The sequence below is a fragment of the Brachyistius frenatus genome, unplaced genomic scaffold (assembly GCF_029030835.1).
Source record: "Brachyistius frenatus isolate BFR_SWC_R1_liver_20210118 unplaced genomic scaffold, ASM2903083v1 Contig_178, whole genome shotgun sequence".
NCBI lineage: Eukaryota > Metazoa > Chordata > Actinopteri > Embiotocidae > Brachyistius > Brachyistius frenatus.
The window spans coordinates 397129-423752 of NW_027210777.1; the positions used below are offsets into that span (position 1 = coordinate 397129).

The 26624-nt window shown below is 47.9% G+C and overlaps 2 protein-coding genes across 8 annotated transcripts in view; both read right to left on the bottom strand.

The window, feature by feature from the left end:
• Window positions 1–11928, bottom strand: part of actn1 (actinin, alpha 1) — a 32404-nt gene extending 20476 nt beyond the window's left edge. For 5 of the 7 annotated variants that reach the window (XM_069717662.1, XM_069717665.1, XM_069717663.1 and 2 more), the window contains exon 1: window positions 11584–11928. In XM_069717662.1, coding sequence (XP_069573763.1) covers window positions 11584–11694 — 111 coding nt within the window. In that variant the 5' untranslated portion in view covers window positions 11695–11928. The remainder of the gene's footprint in view (window positions 1–11583) is intronic. The other 2 variants (XM_069717664.1, XM_069717660.1) reach the window with 1 other exon arrangement.
• A 4255-nt stretch (window positions 11929–16183) lies between these two features.
• On the bottom strand, window positions 16184–26341 carry dcaf5 (ddb1 and cul4 associated factor 5). Its single transcript, XM_069717669.1, has 9 exons — window positions 25901–26341; window positions 24968–25111; window positions 24648–24684; window positions 24413–24552; window positions 22533–22662; window positions 19339–19552; window positions 18264–18330; window positions 17992–18119; window positions 16184–17847 (listed from the first exon to the last, which is right to left on the bottom strand). Exons 1-9 carry the CDS (start codon window positions 26106–26108, stop codon window positions 16519–16521), a joined length of 2397 nt encoding a protein of 798 aa, XP_069573770.1. The 5' UTR covers window positions 26109–26341; the 3' UTR covers window positions 16184–16518.
• Window positions 26342–26624: the final 283 nt, after the last annotated feature.

Genomic DNA, 26624 nt, shown 5'->3' on the forward strand with positions numbered 1-26624 from the left:
AGTCTGAGTGCAAGGGGTCAGATGTCATCATTCATCCCCGTCTAGAGGATTCAGCTGGGCGCGCACCGACACAAACACACACTGAGCAGACAACAGGAAGTGTTGTTCAGGTGCAGCATCCATCCAGCCAGGCTGTTTCGAGAAACCGCCGACTCAGCAGACTCGTCTCATCACACTTATCTACTGCTGCTGCTTCAGCACGCACGCACACACGCACACACACACACACACACACACACACACACACGAGTGCTGCTGACAGAGCTGTGAAGCAGACTGATGAAGAACTGTGTGACCAGTGAACTGATGTTTACTGTCCCGAAGCAGCCTGGTGCATATTTGTGTGTGTGTGTGTGTGTGTGTGTGTGTGTGTGTGTGTGTGTGTGTGTGTGTGTGTGTGTGTGTGTGTGTGTGTGTGTGTGTGTGTGTGTGTGTGTGTGTGTGTGTGTGTGTGTGTGTGTGTGTGTGTGTGTTCATTTCACAGAGCAGCCTGGGTGTAGAGATGCTGCAGAGCACCCGACAAATGGGCAGTTGCTATGACAACCATGTAAGCCTGAAGACCCGCCAACGACCAGTTTGGATGCCCACGTCCATGCTCACACACATGGACACACACACACACACACACACACACACACACACACACACACACACACACACACACACACACACACACACACACACACACACACACACAACACAAGTTTCCTACCAGAGAACGTCTGTGATGGAGAGAGTTCATCTCTGAGGCTGATCATAGTAACCATTATCATCACCATTACCATCATCATCATCATCATGAAAATCATCTTTTATCTTTACCATCATCATCATCATGACCATCATCACCATCACCACCACCACCACCATCATCTTTCATCATCCTGGATGTTCCATTGAGAGGAAGGTGTGTTTAGTAAAACTACCTGAATAAAACTTTAAATGGAACAAAAGTCGACGCCTCCATCAGTAATAAATCTGAACCAATCAGCTCTCAGCTCTGCAGTCAGGTGACGAGACTGAAAGATATTTCACTGCAAAGGTTTTATTTACAGGCTCTGAATCTAAAAACAACTTGAAGCAACACAAGAGTCACCTCACTTTCAGCAGGACACAACACCTGAGGAGGACACACCACCTGAGGAGAACACAACAACTGAGGAGAACACAATGACTCACTTCTGATGTCACAGCACACAAATCAGATGTAAATCTGTGGTTGGATGTAAATGAAGCCTCTGGGCTCGTCGCTGAGCAGCTCAGAGAGACCGAACACCTGCTACAGAATCCTGTTCAAACACCTGAGATTGAGTCAGAGTTTCTACAGTTACAGGGAGTCCTAAAGCAGCAGCATCATCTGAAGTCCCACCAACAGAACTGTACTGAAACCAGGCGGACATGTTATCATGACTCAGCAGTCCTGGGTCTGAGCTCGCTAATCATGAGTCAGCTGCAGCTCGTCGTTGCTGCTTTCTGCCACTGCAGCGTTTTTCCACTGCTGACCGTCAGGTGACTGGAGAATTGCTGAGGTGGGCGGAGCTTCATACTGCTCTCCAAACAAAGGACACTTTCAACACATCAGCTGTACTGTACGCCTCCTGTGAGGACCGCTGGACATCTAGGACATTTCTGTCCAACAGACTGGAGGTCATCAGCTGCACACACTGTTACTGTGTAACACACACACACACACACACACACACACACACACACGTCGACAACATATCTACAACACGACTACAACACGTGTTCAAGTATGTAATTCACATTCTTACGTCGAGTATAAACACATCTATGGTCTCTTTGTGCTGACCAGACAGAATCCAATCACAAGATTTTATTCCCAGCAGTGTAAGAGATTTATTTACAAGTTAACAGGACAAAACTTCCAGTTTTTTTAAACAACAAACTGATCAGAATATTTTTTCTTAAAAGGAACATTTGAGAACTTTATCGCTGACTGACTGTCCAGTGTTACTGGCCCACTAGAGGGCGCACCAGGGGAACAGCAATATAATCACAACGTCTGGATTCACCTGATGTAAACAGTAACCATGGCGACAGTCGAGGGCGTCACTATTTTACTCATTCTGAGGACAAGGGGACAAAACGCTGTCGGCTCCTCCCACACACGCCCTCCTGACCCTGTCACAGCTCCACACTGCCCCTACAGGTCATCTGTATATTACATCTGACTGTCACAGAGACCACCGCCTGCTCTGACCTCTGGCCTCAGAGCTTTGTTCATGTCTGGGACGCTAGGCACTGTAGCCGATCGACAGAGTGACACAACAACAGAAGTGCTGCATCAGAACCGCTGAGAGAAACGTCTGTCTGAAGAGAACTTAAAGGCACCATCACTGACACAGTTTCCACGGTGACACGTAAAACTCTCCTGTTGGAGGTCTCAGAGTTCACTGCAGGTAGAGAACAGTGAGCTGAACCTCTGAGGTGATTTAAACAGCTGCTCTACAAACATCCATAAAAAAAAATGGAACCTGCTGTGATGCTGTCAACGTGAGCAGACATGATGGCCTTTTAATAACGTATTATAGTTCAGGGAAACAAATCAGACAACTGATCACCATGTCTCAGCAGTGATGGATCAGAGCAGCAGGCTGCAGTGCCTCTAACTGATGGTTGCAGGCTGCACGTCCCCTATGCTGCAAAGAAGAAAATAAGTTCAAATAAAACCAACCGACAGCTGAGCGGATCAGTGCTCATGAGAAGAAGAAGAAAAGTTCAGGAGGACATGAAAAAAAAGATGAGTTCAGGAGGTCATGAAGAAGAAGAGCTCTGGAGGTCATGAAGAACAAGAGTTCAGGAGGACATGAAGAAGAAGAGCTCTGGAGGACATGAACAACAAGAGTTCAGGAGGACGTGAAGAACAAGAGTTCAGGAGGACGTGAAGAAGAAGAGTTCAGGAGGACGTGAAGAAGAAGAGTTCAGGAGGACGTGAAGAACAAGAGTTCTGGAGGACGTGAAGAACAAGAGTTCTGGAGGTAATGAAGAAGAGTTCAGGAGGTCGTGAAGAAGAAGAGTTCAGGAGGTCGTGAAGAAGAAGAGTTCAGGAGGACGTGAAGAAGAAGAGCTCTGGAGGACGTGAAGAACAAGAGTTCAGGAGGACGTGGAGAACAAGAGTTCAGGAGGATGTGAAGAACAAGAGTTCAGGAGGATGTGAAGAACAAGAGTTCAGGAGGACATGAAGAAGAAGATTTCATGAGGACATGAAAAGAAGAGTTCAGGAGGTCATGAAGAAGAAGATTTCATGAGGACGTGAAGAAGAAGAGTTCAGGAGGACGTGAAGAAGAAGAGTTCAGGAGGACGTGAAGAAAAAGAGTTCAGGAGGACGTGAAGAAAAAGAGTTCAGGAGGACGTGAAGAAGAAGAGTTCTGGAGGACGTGAAGAAGAAGAGTTCTGGAGGTCGTGAAGAACATTGATAAGATGGCGCCGTGCTAGCGGCAGCCTGTTGCAGCAGCTTCGTGTCTGTTATTGTTTACTCACGTGATCAGCTGATTGCGCTGAGTAGGCCCCTACTGCTGCTGCCCGGAGCGAGGCCTGAGATCCCCGTTGAACTTCGGAGAAGACGGCGGGGCGGCAGAGCTGGAGCTAACTAAAGGCCTGAAAGGAGGAAATACAAACCAGCGGTACCGGCGATCTTAATGGGAAACGTGAGGTCGTTGGCCAACAAGACGGACGAGCTCGGCGCGCTGGTAAAGACACAGCGGGAATACCGGGAGTGCAGCATCATGTGTTTCACCGAGACATGGCTGCACTCACATTTCCCGGACCACAGCGCGGCCGTACCCGGCTTCAGGAATATTCGGGCGGACAGAGACGTTGTTCGGAGCGGTAAGAAGAAAGGTGGAGGGATTGCAGTCTATGTGAACGAGAGGTGGTGCAATCCCGACCACGTGTGTGTGAAGGAACGTTTCTGTAGCCCGGACATTGAACTGCTAGCCGTGGGGATGCGCCCTTATTATTTGCCGAGGGAGTTCACGTCCGCCATTGTCATCGCTGTGTACGTTCCTCCATCAGCTGACGCAGAGGCAGCAGTGGACACCATCCACTCCACTGTGGCTAAACTGCAGACTAAGCATCCCGGTGCATTTTTGGCAGTTACTGGAGACTTTAACCACACCAGTCTGGATAAAGTACTGCCAACTTTGCACCAGTGTGTTAACTGCCCCACACGGAACAATAAAACTCTGGACCTACTGTATGCTAATGCCATGGATGCATACAGTACTACTGCCCTTCCCCCTTGGTAGATCAGACCACAACCTGGTCCTGCTGACTCCCAAGTATGTTCCCCTGGTGCAGAGGCAGCCTGTGACCACCAGGACTGTGAGGAGGTGGACACAGGAGGCTAAAGAAGCCCTGCAGGACTGCTTTGAGTCCACGGACTGGGATGTGCTGTGTGGACCACATGGGGAGGACATCAACAGCATGACGGACTGTATCACAGAATACATTAAATTCTGTGAACACTCCACCGTACCATCCCGGACTGTAAAATGCTTCCCCAACAATAAGCCGTGGATCACCAGTGACCTGAAAGTTCTTCTTAATAAGAAGAAATCAGCTTTCAGGTCTGGGGACAGGGAGGAGCTCAGGAGAGTTCAGCATGACCTGAAGGAGAAGCTGAGAGAGTGCAAGGACTCCTACAGGAGGAAGGTGGAGGCCAAACTCCAACAGAACAACATGAGGGAGGTGTGGACCGGTATGAAGGAGATTACTGGGTTCAAGGGGAGAGAGAGACAACCAGGGGGAACCTGGAGAGGTCAAATGAACTAAACTGTTTCTTCAACAGGTTTAGTTCACCACCCTCATCTGTCTCCTCCACACCTCACACCTCCCAAACACCTCTGCTGCCTCCCCCCCTCCCCCCTCTGCGCCCCCTGGTGAACTGCATAGAGCCCTCAATCTCAAAGGGCTCTTCCTCCATCGACACCTTGACCCCCCCACCCCCCTCTCTGTGACGACTGACCAGGTTAGGAGACAGCTGGAGAGAATCCACCAGCGCAAGGCTGCAGGACCTGACGGCATCAGCCCCGTGGTCCTGAAGACCTGCGCCGTCCAGCTGGCTGAGGTCCTACAACACCTCTTCAACCTGAGCCTGAAGCAGGAGGAGGTCCCGGTGCTGTGGAAGACGTCCTGCCTGGTTCCAGTCCCCAAGAAGATGACTCCATCTGGCCTCAACGACTACCGACTGGTTGCCCTCACATCTCATGTGATGAAGGTGCTGGAGAGGCTGGTCTTGGCCCACCTCAGGCCGCTGGTGAAATCTTCTCTGGACCCTCTGCAATTTGTGAGATCTCTGTGAGAATCACTTTCTTTGATTTCTCCAGTGCATTCAACACCATCCAACCACTGCTACTGAGTGAGAAGCTGCGGGTGGTGGGGGTGGGCGCGTCCACCGTCTCCTGGATCACTGACTACCTGACAGGCAGACCACAGTTTGTCCGTCTGGGCAGTGTGCTGTCTGATATGGTGGTCAGTGGTACTGGAGCGCCTCAGGGAACTGTTCTGTCCCCCTTCCTGTTCACCTTATACACAACTGACCTCCAGTACAACTCAGAGTCCTGCCATCTGCAGAAGTTCTCTGATGACTCTGCAGTGGTAGGATGTATAAGGGATGGACGGGAGGATGAGTACAGGGCAGTAGTGGAGGACTTTGTGGAGTGGGCGGGAAGGAATCACCTGCTCCTGAACGTAGCCAAGACCAAAGAGATGGTGGTCGACTTCAGAAGGAAGACGACGGCTCCACAACCGCTGAGACTCCTGGGAGAGGTGGTGGACATGGTTGAGGAGTACAAGTACCTGGGTGTGTCCATCGACAACAGACTGAACTGGAAGACCAACATCAATGCTGTCTACAAGAAGGTGATGAGTCGACTCTTTTTCTTGAGGAAACTTCGATCCTTCAATGTGTGCAGCGAGATGTTGGAGATGTTCTACCAGTCTGCTGTGGCCAGTGCATTGTACTTCGCTGTGGTCTGCTGGGGGAGCAGCATTGGAGCCGGTGACACCAACAGACTTAACAAACTGGTTAAGAAGGCCGGCTCCATCATCAGTTACAAACTGGACAGCCTGGAAAAGGTGGTGGAGAGGAGGACGCTGAACAAACTATTATCCATATTGGATAATCCTGACCACCCTCTCCACCACCTGCTGCAGGGACAGCGGAGCACTTTCTCTAAAAGATTCCTCCAGCTCCGCTGTCACAAGGACAGATACAGGAGATCATTCCTACCCACTGCACTGCACCTGACTGTACAATAACTTACCTCTGGCAAAATCCATCACAGTACAATATCACTGTTGACTGTGTTTCTTGGTTTCTTGGAGTTCTGGAGGTCATGAAGAAGAAGATTTCATGAGGACATGAAAAGAAGAGTTCATGAGGACATGAAGAAGAAGATTTCATGAGGACATGAAGAAGAAGAGTTCAGGAGGATGTGAAGAAGAAGAGTTCAGGAGGACGTGAAGAAGAAGAGCTCTGGAGGACGTGAAGAAGAAGAGCTCTCGAGGACATGAAGAAGAAGAGTTCAGGAGGACAAGAAAAAGATTTCAGGAGTGTGCATGCTCCCCCTGCAGCGCTGCAGCAGAGCTGCATCACAGTCATCATTAAGGCATGTAGCACAGCTTGTGATGCAGCTCATGATGCAGCTTGTGATGCGTGATGTAACAGACGATCAGTAACAGCTGATTGAAATCCACACGATCGATACTCGACCCACTTCAGAAAAGAGGAAGAGCACAACAACTCATTTTCATCATCATTATCCATCTCTCTTCCTCCCTCCTCTTCATCATCATCATCCATCTCGCCCTCCTCTTCATCATCAGTCCTCTTCTTCTCTGTGTTGAAGTCTGAATTCTACTTCGGTGTAAATTAAAGTTAACCTTCCAGACCTCCCTCCCCCTTTCTCTTTCCTGTTTCCTCCTTCCCCTCCTGCAGACAGCAGGTGGCTATAGAGCGACGAGATCGACATAAGGATCAATAACCTGTGAAATGACCCACAGCGCTGCTAACAGCTGCAGCACCTGGGGTCACCTGACTCTCAGGCTCTGCCCTGCTGCATCATAAATTATTGACTCCAGGCTGACAGAGGGACAAAGGATGCCCTCCTGAACACAGCTCCTCTACGCCCCCCTACACCCAACCCCAGGGCACCACAAGCTCTGCCCACAGCCGCTGAAAGGAAAGGTGTGCCACGGTATCTGTTTACTCCGAGCACTGCAGCTACTGCCTTGCGACAGCTTACACTCACATGTTACACACATATACACACACATGTACGCATACACACGCACACAGTGGTTTGATGAATAGCATTAGCATAGCGACTCAGTCCCTGCATGTGGAGCCGGAACATTCCTCAGAAACATGCTCACATCACCTATAAACCGTGTGGTATGGAGACATGTGACCAGTGGAATCACGTGACCAATGTGGAGTGTTTCCAGACACGCTCCAGCAATGAGCTCCACAGGAAGTGCACCTTGACCCCAAAATCCCCGGCTGGATGTGGAATCTACCCGACTGAGTCTGTACATCCTACTGCAGATTATTAAAGTGTAAATGAAGCAGTGCGTCTGAACTATTCAGTCGTTACAACTCATTTCACTATGAACTGTTCTAATGACCTCCAACAGCTCCGAGCGGATTCCTGTTTCTAAATCTGGAGCCTGAGAAAACGAGCTGTGAGAGAATCTGAGTCGGAATCTGAAGCCGCTCAGATAAGAACCAGAACCGCTCACATTTTCCTCTTCAAACATCAAACACAGCGATTAGATGACGACCAATCAGCAACAGCTTTCAGATGATGACCAAACAGCAACAGCATTTAGATGACAACCAATCAGAAGCAGTATTCAGCTGTGAACAATTTTTCACAAGTAATGAAAATATTAATGACACCTGATTTATCAGTTAAAATAATAAATAAATAAATCTGACTGGTTTAAACTGGTGATGATGAGAACGTGATCAGATCATGAACCTGTCAGCAGCAGGATGAAACATCACATGACACATCAAGAAAGAAAGTGACACTCTACAGCTTCATGTTTAATGTAGCGAAAAGGAGCAGCCTTCATCATGTTCACCCTCACATTTTCTCTTCTTCTGTTAAAGCGGGGTCTCTGGAAGTGCATCATGGGAGGACTGTGACTGTGAAGTGTTTGTGGCTGACATCACACATCCTATTACGCAAGCGGGCAATCAGCTGCTGCCGTGTGGAACCAGAGTTACTAGAAGTGACTCAGCTTCCTGAACGGCGAAACAAACCTGATGAGTCGTCTAAAAAAAAATGACAGTCCATTCGGTGTACAGTCAGCTGACGCACAGCAGCCAATCAGCAACAGGACCGCCTCAAACGACCTGCGGGAGCATCTAAGGATCCTTTTCTATTGATGATTTGATTCATCAACCAGCTGCTGCATCTCGGTGAAGATGTGCGATTTCCTGCAGAAGCAGCGAGTCTGGATGTAAGTCAGGATTCTCTTGTTTGGACGCCTGCAGCTACCGATAGCCTGGTCACTTATTAACAATTAATTAAAGCTGACTAATTAAGACATGCAGTACGATTCATCGTGCTGACCGACACGCTGCTGCATCTCACTACAGAGAAAAACTAATTCGAATAAGTCCTTCAAAGACACTTTACACATTTCACGCGAGATGAGATGATTTATGTGTGTCAGAACTTAACGGGCAAAAGTGAACAAATGCCCAAATGGCCGAAATGCCCTCGGGCAAAGCTGCTAACGGCCAGGTGCTGCAGGTGGGTGAAATTCCTGTGTGTGAAAACATGAAGCGATTCCTCATATCTGGGACCGGGGCGGGGGAATGTGGGTGTGGCTGGGAGCTGTTTGGGAACACGGAGATGGGAAGCAGGAGGGCGGGGCGTTTCCGGGCAGGACCGTCACAGGTGCTGGCGGCTTTTGACCTTATTAGGGCAAACACCTGAACTCCACCTTCCAAAAACAAAACAAAAAAACTCTGACCGAGAGCGATGAGGGTGCGATGACGAAGATCCTTCGGAGGAATACAGCTGCGGCTGTGGGTCTGGCTCTGACACACCTGGGTGCGAAACGCTCCCCAAGATAAGACATCATTCATCCCGGGGTTGGGTCGAGACTTGTAGCTCCAAGTATACGAAGCTCTCCGACATGCTGCGTTGGTGTTCCCTCAAAACTTGTTACAAAATAAGGCCTCAGGGTGGAACATTTTAAGACTTTTATTCTGAAAGGAAGCAGAAAACTGTGGAACTGAAACAGGAGGAGAGCTGTGAACTCTTCATCACCAACTGATGAAGGTCTGAACAACTGTTAACTGCTCCTGACTGTTCCCTCCTCCTCTTCCTCCCATGTTCCTTCCACCTTCATTTTAAATGAACCAATTAGCACTTCGCAGGCTGAAGCAGCAGGAAGCTGGTTGGTGCATTTCAACAGGTCAGAGGAATAAAGACTGCAAACATGAAAGGCTCACAGGTTATCTGCTCATCGACCCCGAGGAATTTGTTTGTGTGTGTGTGTGTGTGTGTGTGTGTGTGTGTGTGTGTGTGTGTGTGTGTGTGTGTGTGTGTGTGTGTGTGTGTGCGTGTGCGTGTGCGTGTGCGTGTGCAGGATCATCCAGGACAGTTTTAGGTCTGTTATCTGAACCACTTCCTCCAGACTCGTCCCACTTCCTCTTTTCTGCATTGAGATGTTTAAAACATAAAAGGCTGTAAAGGAGCAGCAGTGACCTCCTCCTCCTTCTCCTTCTCCTCCTCCGTTCACACCTGACACCGACCCTGCATACCTGCCCTGTATTTCCCTTTATTTGCCTTCGACCAGTAGCAGCCTGACGATGACATCATCCAGGAAACCAGAAGCTTCTCAGACAGAAAGTTGAGGAAAAGTTTTCCAGCAGCAGCGAGAGGAACGATTATTACCATGTTTGGGCACGAAGCTCCACGGAGGTCCCGCCCAAACCACAGAGTCAGATTCCTCTCAGACTCTCCTCCCCTTGTTACACAGGAGGAGGAGGAGGTACAGGAGGAGGTGAAGGAGGTACAGTAGGAGGTGAAGGAGATACAGTAGGAGGTAAAGGAGGTGAAGGAGGTGCAGTAGGAGGTGAAGGAGGTACAGTAGCAAGTGATGAAGGAAGTACAAGAGGAGATTAAGGAGGAACAGTAGGAGATGAAGGAGGAGATGGAGATGAAGGAGGTACGGTAGGAGGTAGAGGAGGAGATGAAGTAGGTACAGCAGGAGGTGAAGGAGGTACAGTAGGATGTGGAGGAGGCGGTGAAGGAGGTACAGCAGGAGGTGAAGGAGGTACAGTAGGACGTGGAGGAGGCGGTGAAGGAGATACAGTAGGAGATGCAGGAGGACATGAAGTAGGTACAGCAGGAGGTGAAGTAGGTACAATAGGAGGTGGAGGAGGAGGTGGAGGAGGTACAGTAGCAAGTGATGAAGGAAGTACAAGAGGAGATTAAGGAGGAACAGTAGGAGATGAAGGAGGACATGGAGATGAAGGAGGTACGGTAGGAGGTAGAGGAGGAGATGAAGTAGGTACAGCAGGAGGTACAGTAGGATGTGGAGGAGGCGGTGAAGGAGGTACAGTAGGAGGTGGAGGAGGAGATGAAGTAGGTACAGCAGGAGGTGAAGGAGGTACAGTAGGAGATGCAGGAGGACATGAAGTAGGTACAGCAGGAGGTGAAGTAGGTACAATAGGAGGTGGAGGAGGAGGTACAGGAGAAGATGAATTAGGTACAGTTGGAGGAGATGGAGGTACAGTAGGAGGTGAAAGGGGTACAGTAGGACATGGAGGATTTACAGTAGGAGGTGAAGGTGAAGGAGGTACAGTAGGAGGTGGAGGTGGTACAGCAGGAGGCAAAGGAGGTACAGCAGGAGGACCAGCTGGTCTGAACATCTCAAAAACCATCAGATCAGATTAATATGAATCTATACACAAACATCCACAACAAAACAGAACAACAACACAAACCTTCAGATTGACTCACAACATAACAACACAGCACATCAACAATACAACTGAACAACTTCCACAACGAGTCTGACCATCATCAGCACAAACTGTGTAAATCCGCTAATTTCAGGAGACTGTAGGTTCACACACACACACAGTCACTCACTCACACACACACACACACACACACACACACACACACACACTTGTTAAGTGGTCTAATCCACGTCGCATCATCATAAAACAGATGACTGAGGGGCCGTTGAAGGCTGACATCTGTTACAGTACACCCCCCCCCCGTGTGTGTGTGTGTGTGTGTGTGTGTGTGTGTGTGTGTGTGTGTGTGTGTGTGTGTGTGTGTGTGTGTGTGTGTGTGTAAAGTTTGAATGCAGCTGATCGATAATGATCCTGATAATCACTAATCAACTGCCACGCGCTGTTGGAGCCGCTGAGTGTCTCGTGCTGCGGTGACTGATCGATGCTCCTCTGTGACGTGTTATCAGCTTTATCGATATTATACCCCTTCCCAACCCCCCACTCCCTCCCTCCCCACCACCACCACTTCCGCCCTGGAGGTAGACGGAGGTATGCGGAGGTCTCACCTTCCTCTGCTGCTTCTCCCAGGCCGGGTCCAGCAGCATGTCCCGGTCCCAGTCATCCTCCTGTTGCATGTAGTCTATGTCGTCGTCGTCGTAGAGATCCATAATATTCATGTGTCGATCAGCTGTGAACGCGTTCGGCTTGTGCTCCCCGGTCCGCGGCGGATGATGTTCTTCCAGCAGCTCGCTGTTCTCTCCGGTGTGCGGATGAAATTAACGGTCCACCGCCGGTTCCCGCTCTCTGTCGCTCTTCCTCTCCCTGGGACTGCCTCTTCTTCGTCGGTCTGCTCGGTTTTCTCCGGTAGCGGCAGCAGCTTGGTAGGCAGGTCCAGCTCCCGCAGCGACACGCAAAAACTTTGCTTCAGACAAATTGAATCGATAACCGACAAACGGATCTGATTGGACGCCTCGGGCCCGCAGGGTCCGCCCCCTAGAAGCAGATTGGCTGCCGGGCCTGTCAGTGGGGAGGCTTTCTGTCTACGGTTGACTGCGTAGGTAGAACCAAACATCTGAGTGAGAAAGAAGCAGCGGAACTTCACCGAACAGAACCAGAACTTTAAATGTTTTAAGTCAAAGAAAGTGTTTTTGATCCTGTCGAGTTTTTTTTTTTTTTTTTTTAAATTTTAATCAGAAACTGAACAAGTTTTAAAACATTTCTTTGAATAAAATTATCAATGAATGGGCTGCTAATAAAACTTAGAGACTTTAAAGAACAGAGAATAAATCACTTTATTATATTAATATCTCCTCCTCTACATACAGGCTGTACTTAATACACATCTACTGGATCCAAACGTTGAAGAATAAAGGATCAACTTTCAACCAGCTGTAGTTCACTTCATGACGTCAGCACGAGGTGGAGCAACAGCTTCATTCAGGGAGGACACAACCCAGGTAGACTGCACGGATCCCCCATCTTTAGGTTCAATTCAAACTAGAGTTTAGTTTTAGGTTCAATTTAAACTAAAGTTTAGTTTTAGTTTCTACTCCACGTGATTTTAAAAAAGGGAAAAAATGCAATAAATTAAACCACAGAGATGTAAAATGGTCACAAGGAGGCAAGAAACATCAACTACAAAACAACTAGACAACAACACAAAGTGACTACAAAGATGCTAACAAATTACAGAGAGATGCTAACATAGAGACTCCAAATGACCAGGATGAGATTTGAAAACATCAATGAAGCAGCTAAAATTTGTTTTATGATCTTTCAGGTCCTGCTGTATGTGTGTGTGTGTGTGTGTGTGTGTGTGTGTGTGTGTGTGTGTGTGTGTGTGTGTGTGTGTGTGTGTGTGTGTGTGTGTGTGTGTGTGTGTGTGTGTGTGTGTGTGTGTGTGTGTGTGTCTACATGTCTGGGCCCCAGGGGCCAGAGTCACATGATCTGCCTGTGCACTAGAGTAAAGTAGTGAATAGGAAGGTCACAAAGCAGCTCCTATAAACATGAAGAGATGGCAGGTCTGTCTGCCATGTAAGGTAAACTACCCCTCTGTCTCACACACACACACAGAGAGAGAGAGAGAGAGAGAGAGAGAGAGAGAGAGAGAGAGAGAGAGACACACACACACACACACACGGCAGGGTAGCGGGAAAGCCCTGACAGGGGAAAGTGGAGCTCTTCCATATATGGACAAACTTCCAGCGGTGAGTGTTTGGGAAAGTGATGTCACTGACGGGCGCAGACTGCCAGCTCACCGCCTCGACCCGCTGGAGGGAGCAGCCTGAGAGTCAGCTGCAGCAGCAGAGGTGAAGTAACAGCAGCAGTAGTAACAACAGCAGCAGCAGAGGTGCAGAAACAGCAGCAGTAGTAGTAACAGCAGCAGTAAGTGGAGGTGAAAGTGTGATGGTAGCAGAAAGCCAGAATCAGCTGACTGCAGCTCGTTAGGAACAGTGTGGAGATACAAACACTTGCATTCGCTAATTAGCCAACAGACATTTCAAAAGCAACGATTCATTCAGTTTACAATTAATGGAAACTGTTCATCAGGTGTAACAGTTAATAACTATTTCATTAGTCTTCAGGTAAACATTTCATTAGTTATAAAAGTGTGACTATCTTGGACATCAGAATAAGATGTTTTCATCCTAAACTGAGAAGATGAATAACAATAATTAGATCTGATGGTTATCTGTTGTAGTAGTTTATTGTTACCAGGCTGACGGAGGTCGACCCCCTCAGTGCAGCTCCACCACCTCCGACGGTCCGTCTCATCAACACACTGGTTGCAGCACATGATGCTCATTAACCGCATCATTGAACTCTCTGAATGAGCCACTGAAACCGGGTCTAACTGTTGTGGCGGCACGCTCCGCTCCGTTTGTTTTGGGGAGTTTCCAGCTGCTCAACGTCAGCGTGACAGAATTCATCCCAGAATATCCCGAGGAGTCGGAGGATCTGCCTCCGGTCGGTGGCTCGCTCCCAAAGTATTCCAGTCATGTTGGAGGGAGTCAGATCACAGCTGTCTGAGCCATGTATGGAATACAACCGGGATCAGCCCCCTGATTGGTAAATGTGTTTGGTTTGTGGTCATCATCTTGAGCCAATCAGAAGGAGTGTAGGATAAAGACAAGGCTAAAAGGATATAAAGCAGGGTGGGAGGAGCCAAAAAATTGATTAAATTGATTGATTAAAAGACACTGAAAATGGAGCTGTCCGCAGCTTCACAGGATTGGGGGAGGAGGGGTTTCCTGATGGAGACCCCTATTGGTCGTTCATGGTGATTCATTTCTATGTTTGGTTTCAGTCAGACAGACTAAATAAAAGTGAGCGTAACTTCAGTCTATGCCATGTGAAGTTTTAAAGTGTAATACCACTGAGGAATACTAGGGGCCGTCTCCATAGACTCCATCTGTAGTACCACTGAGGACCACTAGGGCCTGTCTCTATAGACTCCCATTAAAAGACATTGTGGCTTTTAATGGTGTCATAAGAAAAACTCCCTCCCTCTGAGCCGAGTTCTGGTCCTTCTGGAAATAATTCATCGTTCATTTAATATTAGGACTCTAACATGCATATGTTTGGGAGTGGGGCTGGTTGATTGACAGGCCTGAGGTGCAGTCAGGTTTGTGGTGTAGGTGGGCAGGTCATCTCAGTCTGATCCGCCCCTCGCTCCTCCCCAGCTCATTTAAATATGGTCACTTGTGGCTCCACCTAAATATAGAAAAAAGAAGTTAACATGAAAATACTTTAAATTTTAAAACCTCATCAGGACTATGTGGCTGAGGTTCCAGATCTAATTTATTATGATATTCAGCAGCTCTCAGAGGAGGACAACACACCTACAGTACATGTAATTAAACCTGCTCACTGGAAGTCCTCCAAGGATGAGTTGGCTCCTTCAGACTTCAGAGGGAGGGAATCAGAACAGCATTGATCCTGAACTAATATGATCCCAGTGCTGTTCTCCTCTATGAGACCGTCTGATGACATTTCACTCCAAAACCAGCTGACTGATGTATCTGTAGCTGTCACTCATCACGAAGCCACATGCATCCCAGCATGCACCTCTGTCACACAGTAAACAACACTCAGGAGGTGAGTGGTGAAATGAAGGATGTTGACTTCCTGCAGATAAGTGACCTCAGTGTGATGATGAGGAGGAAATACAAACAGCTGACCACTGCACGTCAGCCTGACCTCAGTCGACCTCTGACCTCTGCAGGTCGTGATGCCCATGGCTGACCTCTTTTAAGACTATTAAACTGTGTTGAACTTATTTTAATTAATCTATAATCTATATATTTTAAAATAATAAAGTAACTATTCGAATTGTTTTATTATTCCATATCACTTTAACGATGTGCTCACAGCTTGTTTCTGCTGCCACCCGGTGGTCTAAAGTATATCCAGCTGCAGCTCATTTTTGACAGCATTGAGACACAAATATGTTGCTGAATCATAATTACACATGTAAATTCACCAGTTGAGAGCAGAATAAATGTCCACATCTGAATTTATTTTAGCTGCCTGAACTCTTAGCTCTGCTCACTGGTGGTCAGACAGTGACCCAGAGAGGACTGAACATGTCTTTTGATCATTTATCCATACAGACCGTCTGTTGGATCAGAGATACAAATCAGGCTGTGATTTCTGAATAATTTAGATAGTATGAATAATTTAAATATTATGGACCATTTAAATAGTATGAATAATTTAAATAATCAGACTTATTTAAATCATGTGGATCATTTAAATCACATGAATCATTTAAATAATCTCAATCATCTCAAATAATCAGAATGATCTAAAATAATCAATGATCTAAAACAATATGAATAATGTAAAAAAAATCTGAACAATTTAAATAATCTGCATCATCTGAACAATTTGAATAATCTGAATAATTTAAAATATGAATAATATTAAATAATCTGAATAATGTTAAATTATTTGAACCCTCCATGTCGTCGGTTCGGCTGACAGTTTATGACAGATTCATCCATAAATGAATAATAAATATTCTCAGGGTCACGGCCGCCTCATCAGGCTCCACGCTTCTTTCACAGGAAAGTTGAGGCGTAGTTGCCATGGCGGCAGACGATGGCGGAGTCGTTTCTACGACTCCAGAATGAGGAAACATTTGAGGAAGACAATGCAGCTTCATTACTGGAGAACAAAAGACTCTTTAATCAGAAGAAAACAAAGCGAGCTGGTTGTAAAGAACTCGTTTCTACAAACGGAGCTCCTGCAGGTCCATCAGAGGCTAACTAAAAGGTTCTTTATGGTGGAAGGAGCTCCATGTGGTGGGCGGAGCTTTAAGAAGCGTTGCTGCTGCATGAAAATAAAACCGTTAGTGTCATATGGTTGAAAGTCATCTTCCACCCGACTCCTCCGCCTCAAACAAAAACTGACTCTGTCTCTCTGAGCTCTCAGGTCACGTGACACTAACTTAAAAACGCAGTAGAAACCTTAGAAAACACACTTCCTGTCTGATGTCACTATGTCCTCAGCTTCTTCTCTGAGGGGGAGGAGCCTGACCCGCCTTCCTCTGAGCCCATGCGAGTCCGTTTCAGAGCACTCTGTCCTCTGTCCTTCTGCGGCCGGCCGTCTCCAGGCAGGACGTCCGTCTCCTCCGAGGACTCCGAGGACACGTGTGGTGTGTCCCCCGTGTGTCTGGTGGGCGGCGCCACAGTCCGGTGCCGCCCGTTGACCCCAGGGCTGCAGCGGCTTTGAGAGGTCCCGTCTGCCGCCGCTGCCACCGTCTCCCCCACCTCCCCGCTGTCTGCCACTGCTTCTGTCTCCGCCCCCCCCTCAGTCCTGCCTGCGTCCACCGAGCGAGCCGGACGTCTCTCCAGCTGTTTCCTCTCTGTCCCGTCCTCGTTGTCCTGGCTCTCGGGAGACATGACGGGGCTCGGACACACAAAGTCCGAGGGGCTGAGGCACCTGTCCTCCTCTTGGGTTCCGCCCCCGAGGGGCTGGGTTTGTTCCTGTCCGGAGGAGGAGGAGGACAGGTCGTCAACGGAGATGGATGGGTAGCTGCAGGAGTCGATGGCGGAGAACAGCGCCTGCACGGACTCGGGTCGGTCCCCGGCTCTGGAGACCACGTGCATGCGTCGGCGCCGCATGACGTTGCGGCGCCTGACGGCACTGCGCCGCTCCTCATCGTCGCTGCTGGAGCTGGAGGTGGACGGGGAGGAGCTGGAAGGTCCAGCAGGCAGTGAAGGAGAGGAGGCGGGGCTGGACAGCGTGGAGTTGTCCCTGGGGCTGGGGGACCGGGGACGGGGCATCGGGTCAAGCCAAAATTCACTGGAGTCCGAGTCCTCGTTCACCAGGAAGCCGGACTGATTTCGGTCGCGTCTCCTGGGACGCTCCTCCCCCTCCTCCCCGGCTGGCTCCTCCCTCTCTGAGGCCTCAGGTCCGGCCAGGGAGGAGGAGGAGGAGTCAGAGTTGTCGGAGTCACTGTGGTGAGCGGCGGCAGTGGCAGCGACGACAGTGGCCGCCGCAGCGGCCACGGCAGCAGGGGCTGCCGGCGTTGTTCGTGTGGAGCGCCGTCCTCGGGCGTGCAGCTGCATGATGGCCTCCTCGCTCAGGTCACTGTCGGAGTCGGAGCTCCACCCCTCGATCTCTCGCCGCACCAGAGAGTCGAAGAAGGCCATCATACGAGGGTCCTCCTGGATGGACTGACTCACGTAGTCGTGGGACAGACCGCTGCCACTGTTCAGCACCAGGCTGATGTACTCCTCATGGGTGTACAGGCTGCGGGACTTGTCCTCCACACGTCCCTCCAGGTCCCCCAGACTGTCCGGCTGCTGGTAGGGACTCCACACCTGGGTCGGACAGACACACAGGGGACATCAGTGAAGAGAGGACGGACAGACACATGGGGGGGGGGGGGGGCATTGTCAGAGGATGATACAGGGACACTCAGAGGACACCTAGAGGACACTTAGAGGACAGTGTCCGTGTCTTACCTTGATGACCTTCTCCACACCTGAGGAGCAGATCATGTATGTGTGGGGGTTGAAGCGGACCTGGTTCACGATGGAGCGGTGACCTTTCAGGACCATGAAGGCCCCGTTCACCACGCGCCCCGCGCCTCCTGAAACACATCAGGAAAACACGACGAGTTTGTTGGAGAGTCATTACAGTAGCTCCTCTCCAAAGCTAACTGAAGCTAACTGTTCCAGTAAACACAGGGTACACATACTGTACACATGCAGTACTAGAAAACTTGCTGACTCACCTGCTTCTGGGTCCTTGGGGATCTTCCACATGTACAGGTTGAAGTCGTCGGACCCCGACAGAATGTACTGAGGAGGAAACAGAAGAACGGAGAGACGGAAGGTGTCACACACTTCTGTTTCGAGTTATCTCGTCTTCCCCTGAGTTTCCCCTGAGGTGAACAGTGGACACAGTGGACACCTGTGTGCTTGTCCTCAGGTTCTCAGAGGACACATCGAGCGGGAATGTCACACCCCTTCTCCACCAGTCTCACAGCATTGTGAGAAAGTCCTCCAGTGCGTGACGAGACGTAACACAGACCCTGTTTTTTCCATTTGGCAGTTTCAATCCGGACACATGCGATCTGACCACAAGCGGCCAGCAAAAGTCCAGGTGGAAAACCCACCCAAAAAGCACTGAGGTCTGATCTGTTCAGACCACATTCAGAGGTGAAATACAATCCACAATCCATCCTGCAGCGCCACGTTCCTGCGTTGGCATCTGAGCTGGTGGGCCGGTGTGTTTCCGTCACGTTACAACAGGTTCGTTAGTTTTTCTCATCACCTGATGTGATCTCTGCCTGCTCTGCTTTTATTGTGATTTAATGTCCTGTGTGATTTTGCTGAGCAGCTGTACTGCAGCCGACTGACGGCAGGAGAAACTTCAAACTGACCTTGTGAAGCAGCTGTGAATTAGTGAATTAAAACACGTGAAGTTTGTTTCACCAAAGCCTCCTCTGGGCTTATCTTTTTGACGACATCATGTTATTTCTGACACGCATCATCCACAGCCGTGGGAGACACGCAGCAGAGACGTGCTCTGGATCAATGATTAATTCATAATTCATTAATGTAAGGAGCCGAACGTTTTAAGGCTGTGAATTTGACTTACAAACTCCAGTGTTCAGACATTTACAAATGTGAAATATATCATAGCGCTATATTTGTAACATACAATAGTATCAATTGGATCAATGTGATCTATAGGATCTATTGGATCAAAGAGTGTGTTGAGCAGCAGTGTGTCCACCCGTCCATCCACCCATCTGTCCGTCCGTCCACCCGTCCACCCACCCGTCCGTCCAACTGTCCACCCACCTGATCTCGGTCCCCAGCGAAGCAGCAGCTCTTCATGGTGCAGGAGTTGAAGTATCCCTGGTTGTCGAACTGGAAGCTGGGCAGGCGTGAGTGCAGCTCATAGAGGACGGGCGGCAGGCGGCGCCGCAGAGCGAGCAGCTGGGTGCCAGTGCTGTTGAAGCGGACACTCATGGCGCTCTGCAGGGACATGCTGCCGCCATAACGGAGCAGAGAGCTGCGAGGACGGAGAGGTTCAAACATATTTAAAAAACTTTCTGAAAAACGTTGAAGACCCCTGATCTATATCATCATCATCATCATCATCATCAGGACCGGTCTATTCATCTAGACCAGGGGTGGGCAAACTACGGCCCGCGGGCCACATCCGGCCCGTTGGGTCTTTTTAATCCGGCCCGCCGAAGATTGGTACAGAATTGCCCAAATCAAATCGTATCATAATTATGGCTGCATTCATTTGACATTGTCTTGTAATACCTGGCAGTCTACCAGGTGGCGCACTAGGCGCAGTGATACATTGACTTGATTTTGCGGAGGCCGGGCTGCTCTCTGTTGTTACTCTGCTGCTGCTCTGAACCCATCTGCAACAATGAACGGGCCAAAGAAAAGAAAAGTCAACAGCGAGTGCCGAGTGTTTAATAAGGAACGGACAACTAAATACTTTTTCACTGAAGTCCGGTTGAAGGCCGTGTGTCTTATTTGCCAAGAAACCGTTGCGGTTTTAAAGGAATACAACATCAGCCGTCACTTTTCCACCAAGCATGCTAATTGCGCTAACAACCAGCCAACGCGGGAACGGACGGCGACCGCTCAGAGGTCGGCAGCTAGTTTGCAGGCTCAGCAAAACACCTTTATCCAACAAACTGTCATCCAAGAATCAAGCACGAAGGCAAGCTATTTGCTGGCATTCAAATTAGCAAAGACCAGCAAGCCTTTCTCCGAAGGGGGGTTTCTCAAAGAGTGCATGGTAGAGACAGCAGGTATCTTGTGTCCTGAGAGCAAGAACAAATTAGAAAAAAATTAGCTTATCACGCAGGACGGTGACTCGCCGTGTTGACCTGATTGACGAAGACTTGGCTAGGAAGCTAAACAAAAAAGCGGAGTCATTTACATTATATTCCTTGGCACTGGACGAAAGTAATGACATAAAGGACACCGCTCAGCTTTTAATTTTTATCAGAGGGATTAATGACAATTTTGAGATAACGGAGGAGTTTTTGGCCGTGGAATCCCTGAAGGGGAAAACGCGGGGAGAGGACTCGTATGACGGCGTGTTGGGGGTCATCGAGAGGCTCCAGCTACCTTGGAGTACGCTCACCAACGTTACCACAGACAGATCGCCAAATCTGACTGGAAAAAACGTCGGGTTGCTCAAAAGAATCCAGGACAGGGTGAAAGAGGACAACCCTGAGCAGGAGGTCATTTTCTTACACTGCATAATCCACCAGGAAGCACTGTGTAAATCCGTCCTGCAGCTCGACCACGTAGTGAAGCCAGTTGTAAAAGTAAGTTTATTGGAGCGAGGGGACTTCACCATCGTCAGTTTATTAAGTTTCTTGAAGAAACTGACTCTGATCACCAGGACTTGCTTTACCACTCCAACGTCCGCTGGTTAAGTTTGGGAAAAGTATGTCAACGAGTGTTGGGAGCTCAAACAGGAGATTATCTCATTTTTGGAGCTACTTGAGAAAGCTGACGATTTTCCTGAGCTGAGTGACACAGGTTGGCTTTGTGATTTAGCTTTTGCTGTGGACGTACTGACACACATGAATGAGCTGAACATGAAGCTGCAAGGGAAAGACCAGTTTGTGCATGAAATATACACAAATGTCAGAGCCTTCAAAACCAAGCTAGCTTTATTCTCAAAGCAAATGTCAAACAAGTCATTTGCTCATTTCCCCACACTGAAAGACGCCCCTCGACATGTGAAAAAATACAGGAAATCACTGGACAACCTGCACGGAGAATTCTGCCATCGGTTCTCTGATTTTGGAAACTATCATCTTCATCATCAGGACCAGTCTATTCATCTAGATTATCATCATCATCATCATCATCATCATCAGGACCAGTCTATTCATCTAGACCAGGGGTGTCAAACATACGGCCCGTGGGCCGGATCCGGCCCGCCAGTGGGTCCAGATCGGCCCGCCGGATGACTTTGCTAAGTGTGAAAATTACAGAAAGACATAAATTGCATTTCTATGAGAATATGGAGGTTTATGAGTACAAACGTTTAGTAATTTTTTTTAATCGATCCAGTAATTGCTTCAAAAACAGCGTAAATGCGATGTCTGCTCCGGAGGCAGAAGCGCTCGTTGCCACAGGCAGCAGTGCTCGCTGCTCGCTTTGTGACGCGTTTGACGTCAAACGCGTCACAAAGCGAGGGAATCTGCAGAGGAGAGCCCAGGCAGATAAACAGTGGGCTGATGTCTGAGTTTTTGGTCTTTATGTTTCTAGTTTATTGTAGAAAGACCTTAAAATAGGGTTTATAAACCCAAAACCTTCACCAATGATTTAAACACAGAGAAATATTGTCGTTATGTATGCTATGATTTTACTGGTCTGGCCCACTTGAGATCAAAGTGGGCAGTATGTGGCCCCTTAACTAAAATGAGTTTGACACCCCTGATCTAGACCATCACTATGATCATCATCATCACCCTCATCATCACCTTCACCATCTTCAGGACAGGTCTATTCATCTAGAATATCATCATCATCATCAGGACCTGTCTATTCATCTACTCAAGCTCTGCAGGAAGAATTTCAGTCCCCTTTAAAAATAAAACTCACTTTAATACCAAAAATAAGTGTTCATTTCCAACTACCAAGGCTCCGCCCCCTCTCCTCTCACCATCAAAACAAACTGCTACTAGCTCACAGCAACAACAGGAAGTGACGGGGTTTGTGGGAAATGTGGTCTTATGATGGGAATGAGGATTATGTTTAATGAGTTTTCTCCACATTTCCAGCTGTAAGAGACTGAACTTTGTTTTAGTGTTGAATGGATGTGATTTAAAAAACATCTATTTTGACAGAAGAAGAACTTCTGAGTGTCTGAACACACTTCAGTCATTTTACTGAATGGTTTAACAGTGAGGTAACACCGCCCTCTGGTGGACGCTGTCAGACACAACCATGCATCACACGCTGCTCAGGCAGTCATGGACATGGAGGACAAAGACTCATCTCACCTGCGGGGCTTCCGGATGTCCCACAGTCCCACCCCCTCCTTGGAGTTGGCGGTGGCGAGCAGCCGGGGCTCCACGGGGTTAAACATGACGCTGTGGAAGGCAGACGGGTAGCTGGCCAGGCAGAAGGGCTCTACAGGAGGACAGGAAGGTCAGGGGAGGGACAGGAGAGGACAGGTGAGTGACAGGTGGGTGCTTCTGTTCAGCTCAGATTCAGGACAGGAAATTGTGTTTTTATTGTTATTATTAATATTATAAACTATCTGAGGAAGATGTGTTTTTAATGTTATTATTAATATAACCTATCTGAGGAAGACATGTTTTTAATGTTATTATTGATATTATAACCTATCTGTGAGGAAGACGTGTTTTTATTGTTGTTACTATTAATATTATAAACTATCTAAGGAAGACGTGTTTTTAATGTTATTATTAATATAACCTATCTGAGGAAGACATGTTTTTAATGTTATTATTGATATTATAAACAATCTGTGAGGGAGACATTTTTAATGTTACTATTAATATTAATATTATAAACAATCTGTGAGGAAGATGTGGTTTTAATGTTATTATTAATATTATAAACTATCTGTGAGGAAGATATGTTTTTTATGTTATTATTAATATTATAAACTATGTGTGAAAGACGTGTTTTTAATGTTATTATTAATATTATAAACTATCTGTGAGGAAGACCAGCGTCCGTCCTGTCAAGCAATAAACCTTCTGCACAAATAGAAGAGAGACGCTGCTGGATTTATTTTAGTCCAACTGACGACGAATTCTAAAATAGAAGGACGAGGACGTCACGCAAGACGATCCTCTGCAGTTTTAAAGTTATCAACAGGTCTCACTGTCCCGTCCTAGAGGACGACACGCCGCCTTCAGTCCAACAGTCACCTAAACACACCAACTGTACCTGGAGCAGCTTTTAATGACAGCAGGGACGAGCTGCTTCACAGACAGAGTTCAGACTTCCCGACGGTCTCTGATAAAACATTTAATGATCTCTAATGAAAACCATCTTTGAGCTGATATAAATCCACCACAAAACTTAATGATCTTTAATGAAAAACATCTGTGCTGATATAACTATTTCGTGTCAGATTTATTCACTAGTTCACAGGACAAAACATTAGTTTTTTAACAGATGAAAATATTTCTTCTTAAATGGAATAAAATGACAATGTCCTGTCATTGATGAGATGTTACTGTTGTCATGGTAATGGAGGGCTCCCTCTCCAACAGTTTAATACATCAATAGGAGTTTTACTAACTTTACAACTCGCTTTTTGAAACGTTGATTTTCCTGCATGTTTGCCTTCATTAGCAGCTTCAGGAAGAAAAAAAAAATCACATGTTGACTGAAGTGATTGCTGATGAGCTGAAGGAGATAAAACCACTCAGGAAACAAGTTCAGTAATGGATAGAAAAATACTACAGGGAGAATATTACTGTTTGATCAGTTTAAACTAAACTCCAGGATGTTCCAGAACAAAACATGATCCAATCTTTATCAGACTTTAATGTCTGGAAGAGACTGTTAGAATTCCAGGATATTCCAGGATATTCCAGATGTTAGAAACTCTGAGCGGCAGCCATCCTGCTATATAGTCACACCTCACAGTCCTGAGGATGCATTTTTAACATTGTAAAGCTGTGAACCTCTCCCTGACATCAATGTATTATTATTATAATTATTAGTAGTAGTTATTATTATAGCTATAGGAGCATCATCTATACTGGAGACCGTTTGTACTCGCTGGCTGCCCCAAACCTCTGTTCAGATTTACAAATAATCATCTTAAATGTTTATTTTTGCCTTTGAGTTACGACTCATCCGTCCTAACGGACTCGTCCTCTTGTCCGTCCCGACGTACCTCCATGTTGCGGCTCGCGGGTGTCCCAGATGAGGACGCGGCCGTCGTCCGACGAGCTGGCGAACACGTTGTCGTTGACGGGGCTGACCGACAGACTGTACACAGCGTCGATGTGCAGGAACACCTTCAGAGTTTCTCTCCTGCAGGACAACGATCATTCAAGGGTTGTTTTAATACGTCACTTACCGTTATTTAATGTTTGACCGTCGTGACGACTGCATTTCGGTCTGCTCACCTCTCCACATCGTGAAGAAACACCTGCTCATCGTTTCCTGTAGAAGAAAACACAGACTGGATCATAGAGAAGAGGACGACACCTCATCTTCAACCTACATCAACACTATATGCAATACAATAATACTCTTCTACCACTCAAATATAATAAAAGTAAAAATGAACATTTGATCTCTTCCAATTGTTTTGCTTCCTGTTTCCATGAAGATTATATTTCTAACTTTAACCTGCAGTGACAATCATTTTTTACAAACAGAAGAATCCTCCACCTCCACAGGATCACTTCCAGGTCAAAGGTCAGGAGGAGCAGCAGTCTCCTACCTCCAGAGAAGACCTTTTTGTTGGTGCTGTCGAAGGCCAGGCAGAAGATGTTGGACAGGTGCTCCCCCTTCAGCTTCACCGGCTTGGAGCGAGTGTGGAGCGCCTTCTCCATGTGCCACAGGAGCACCCGCCGGTCGTCTCCTCCTGCGGGGACACGGATGGACACGGACACACTGTTTGAGACGGTTTAAGCAGGGAGGCTCTACAGTGAAAGCAGGTCCCCCCCCTCAGTCTGGTTCATTTCATATATCTGTTGTAAAGAGACCGAACATCTTTGTTTTGTACGGTTGGACATGAGACAGAAAACATTTTAAAGGCATCAGTGGACTGCAGGACACTGTGAAGGATAATGAATAATACATTCATTGATAAAAGAGAGTTGCGGCTCTGATAAAGACTCCTGACGTCACTGAGGCTGATTACAGATTTCTGACATCAGACTGAATAGAAACAGAAATCAAGTCTTTAGCAGGCGATGTTAAACATGTTGAGGAGGATGAAGGACGGCGTGTAAGACTTAGTGCTGGACTGTTAGTCTTTCTGTCCTATCGGTCCACGAGGTGCAGCTGAACAGATGCTTCTTACCTGCTCAGGTGGAGTCTGAACACGGCCAGCCGGATGTCCCGCTAGGCCGGATGATTGTTTTTTTTTTTAATCCTCTCAGGACACGAATATCTGTGTGGTTCCGGGAGCCCGCCGTCAGGATGAACATGAGCAGTTCGGCGGGCTCGGTGAGGATGTTCAGGGTCCCGGGCTGCTCACTGTTTGGCTTCACGCTAGCTAGCTATCTAGCAAGCAAGAAGGGCTAGCTAGGCTAACTTAGCATCGGCTAGCCCAGGAGGGCTTCAGCTGACTGCCTGGCTGGCTAGCTAGCGTTAGCATGCTAACATATTAAAGCAGTGTAAGCTAGTGGACGGGGACTTGACAACTTACCCGACACCAGCCATTCTCCGCCGTTGTTGGAGAACTCGATGGCGTTGACGCAGCCGAAATGTCCGAGCATGTCCTTCTTGTAGAGGCTGGTGCAGCCGGCCAGCCTGCGTCGCTGGAACTCCTCCTTAATGAGTGGCTGCCCGGTGAGCTCTCTGCGGGACAGAAAGCCCACCGTAGAGCGCATACCGCAACCCTGCAGCTCCTTCATGGTCGCTGTCAAAACACACGCCCCGCTCCGTGTCGCTTCACCCGGACAGCTGCTCGTGTTGTCGGCTGGAGGTCGGTGCTGCTCCACTGCTCTACATGCTGGATGATCCCCGCTGAGGTCCACGTCGTTCCGCTGCTCGCTGGGTCTCCTGCAGTCCGAGCAGCAGCTTCCTGCTCCGGGGAGGATCTCTCTCTCCCCCTGCTGTCACCGGGCTTCCACATGTACTACAGTCGTTTGCACGTTATTGTCAAAATACATGATATGAATACTCTACTGTAGTATTCACATGTCATTTAGTTTCATACTTTATACTCAACCAAACCTCAGAGGGAAATATTGAACTTTTGACTTGAAGATGATAAACTTTCACTTCCTGTCCGGTGGAAACTGAAACTTTATGTTTTGATCAACGTAAAAAAGATTAAACTTGATTCAATTATGTTTTACAGATTATCTGTTGTGTGTATGATCATACAGAGCTCTGTCTCTGTCGTTGACAGTATTCATAAACTGTGA

Coding starts and splice junctions, on each gene's coding strand:
- dcaf5 (XM_069717669.1), bottom strand. CDS start 26,108: ATGAAGGAGCTGCAGGGTTGCGGTATGCGCTCTACGGTGGGCTTTCTG. Junction 19,553..22,532: donor GACATCCGGAAGCCCCGCAG/GTGAGATGAGTC, acceptor CCGTCCTCGCAG/CTCTCTGCTCCGTTATGGCG. Junction 18,331..19,338: donor TCGCTGGGGACCGAGATCAG/GTGGGTGGACAG, acceptor TTTCCTCCTCAG/TACATTCTGTCGGGGTCCGA.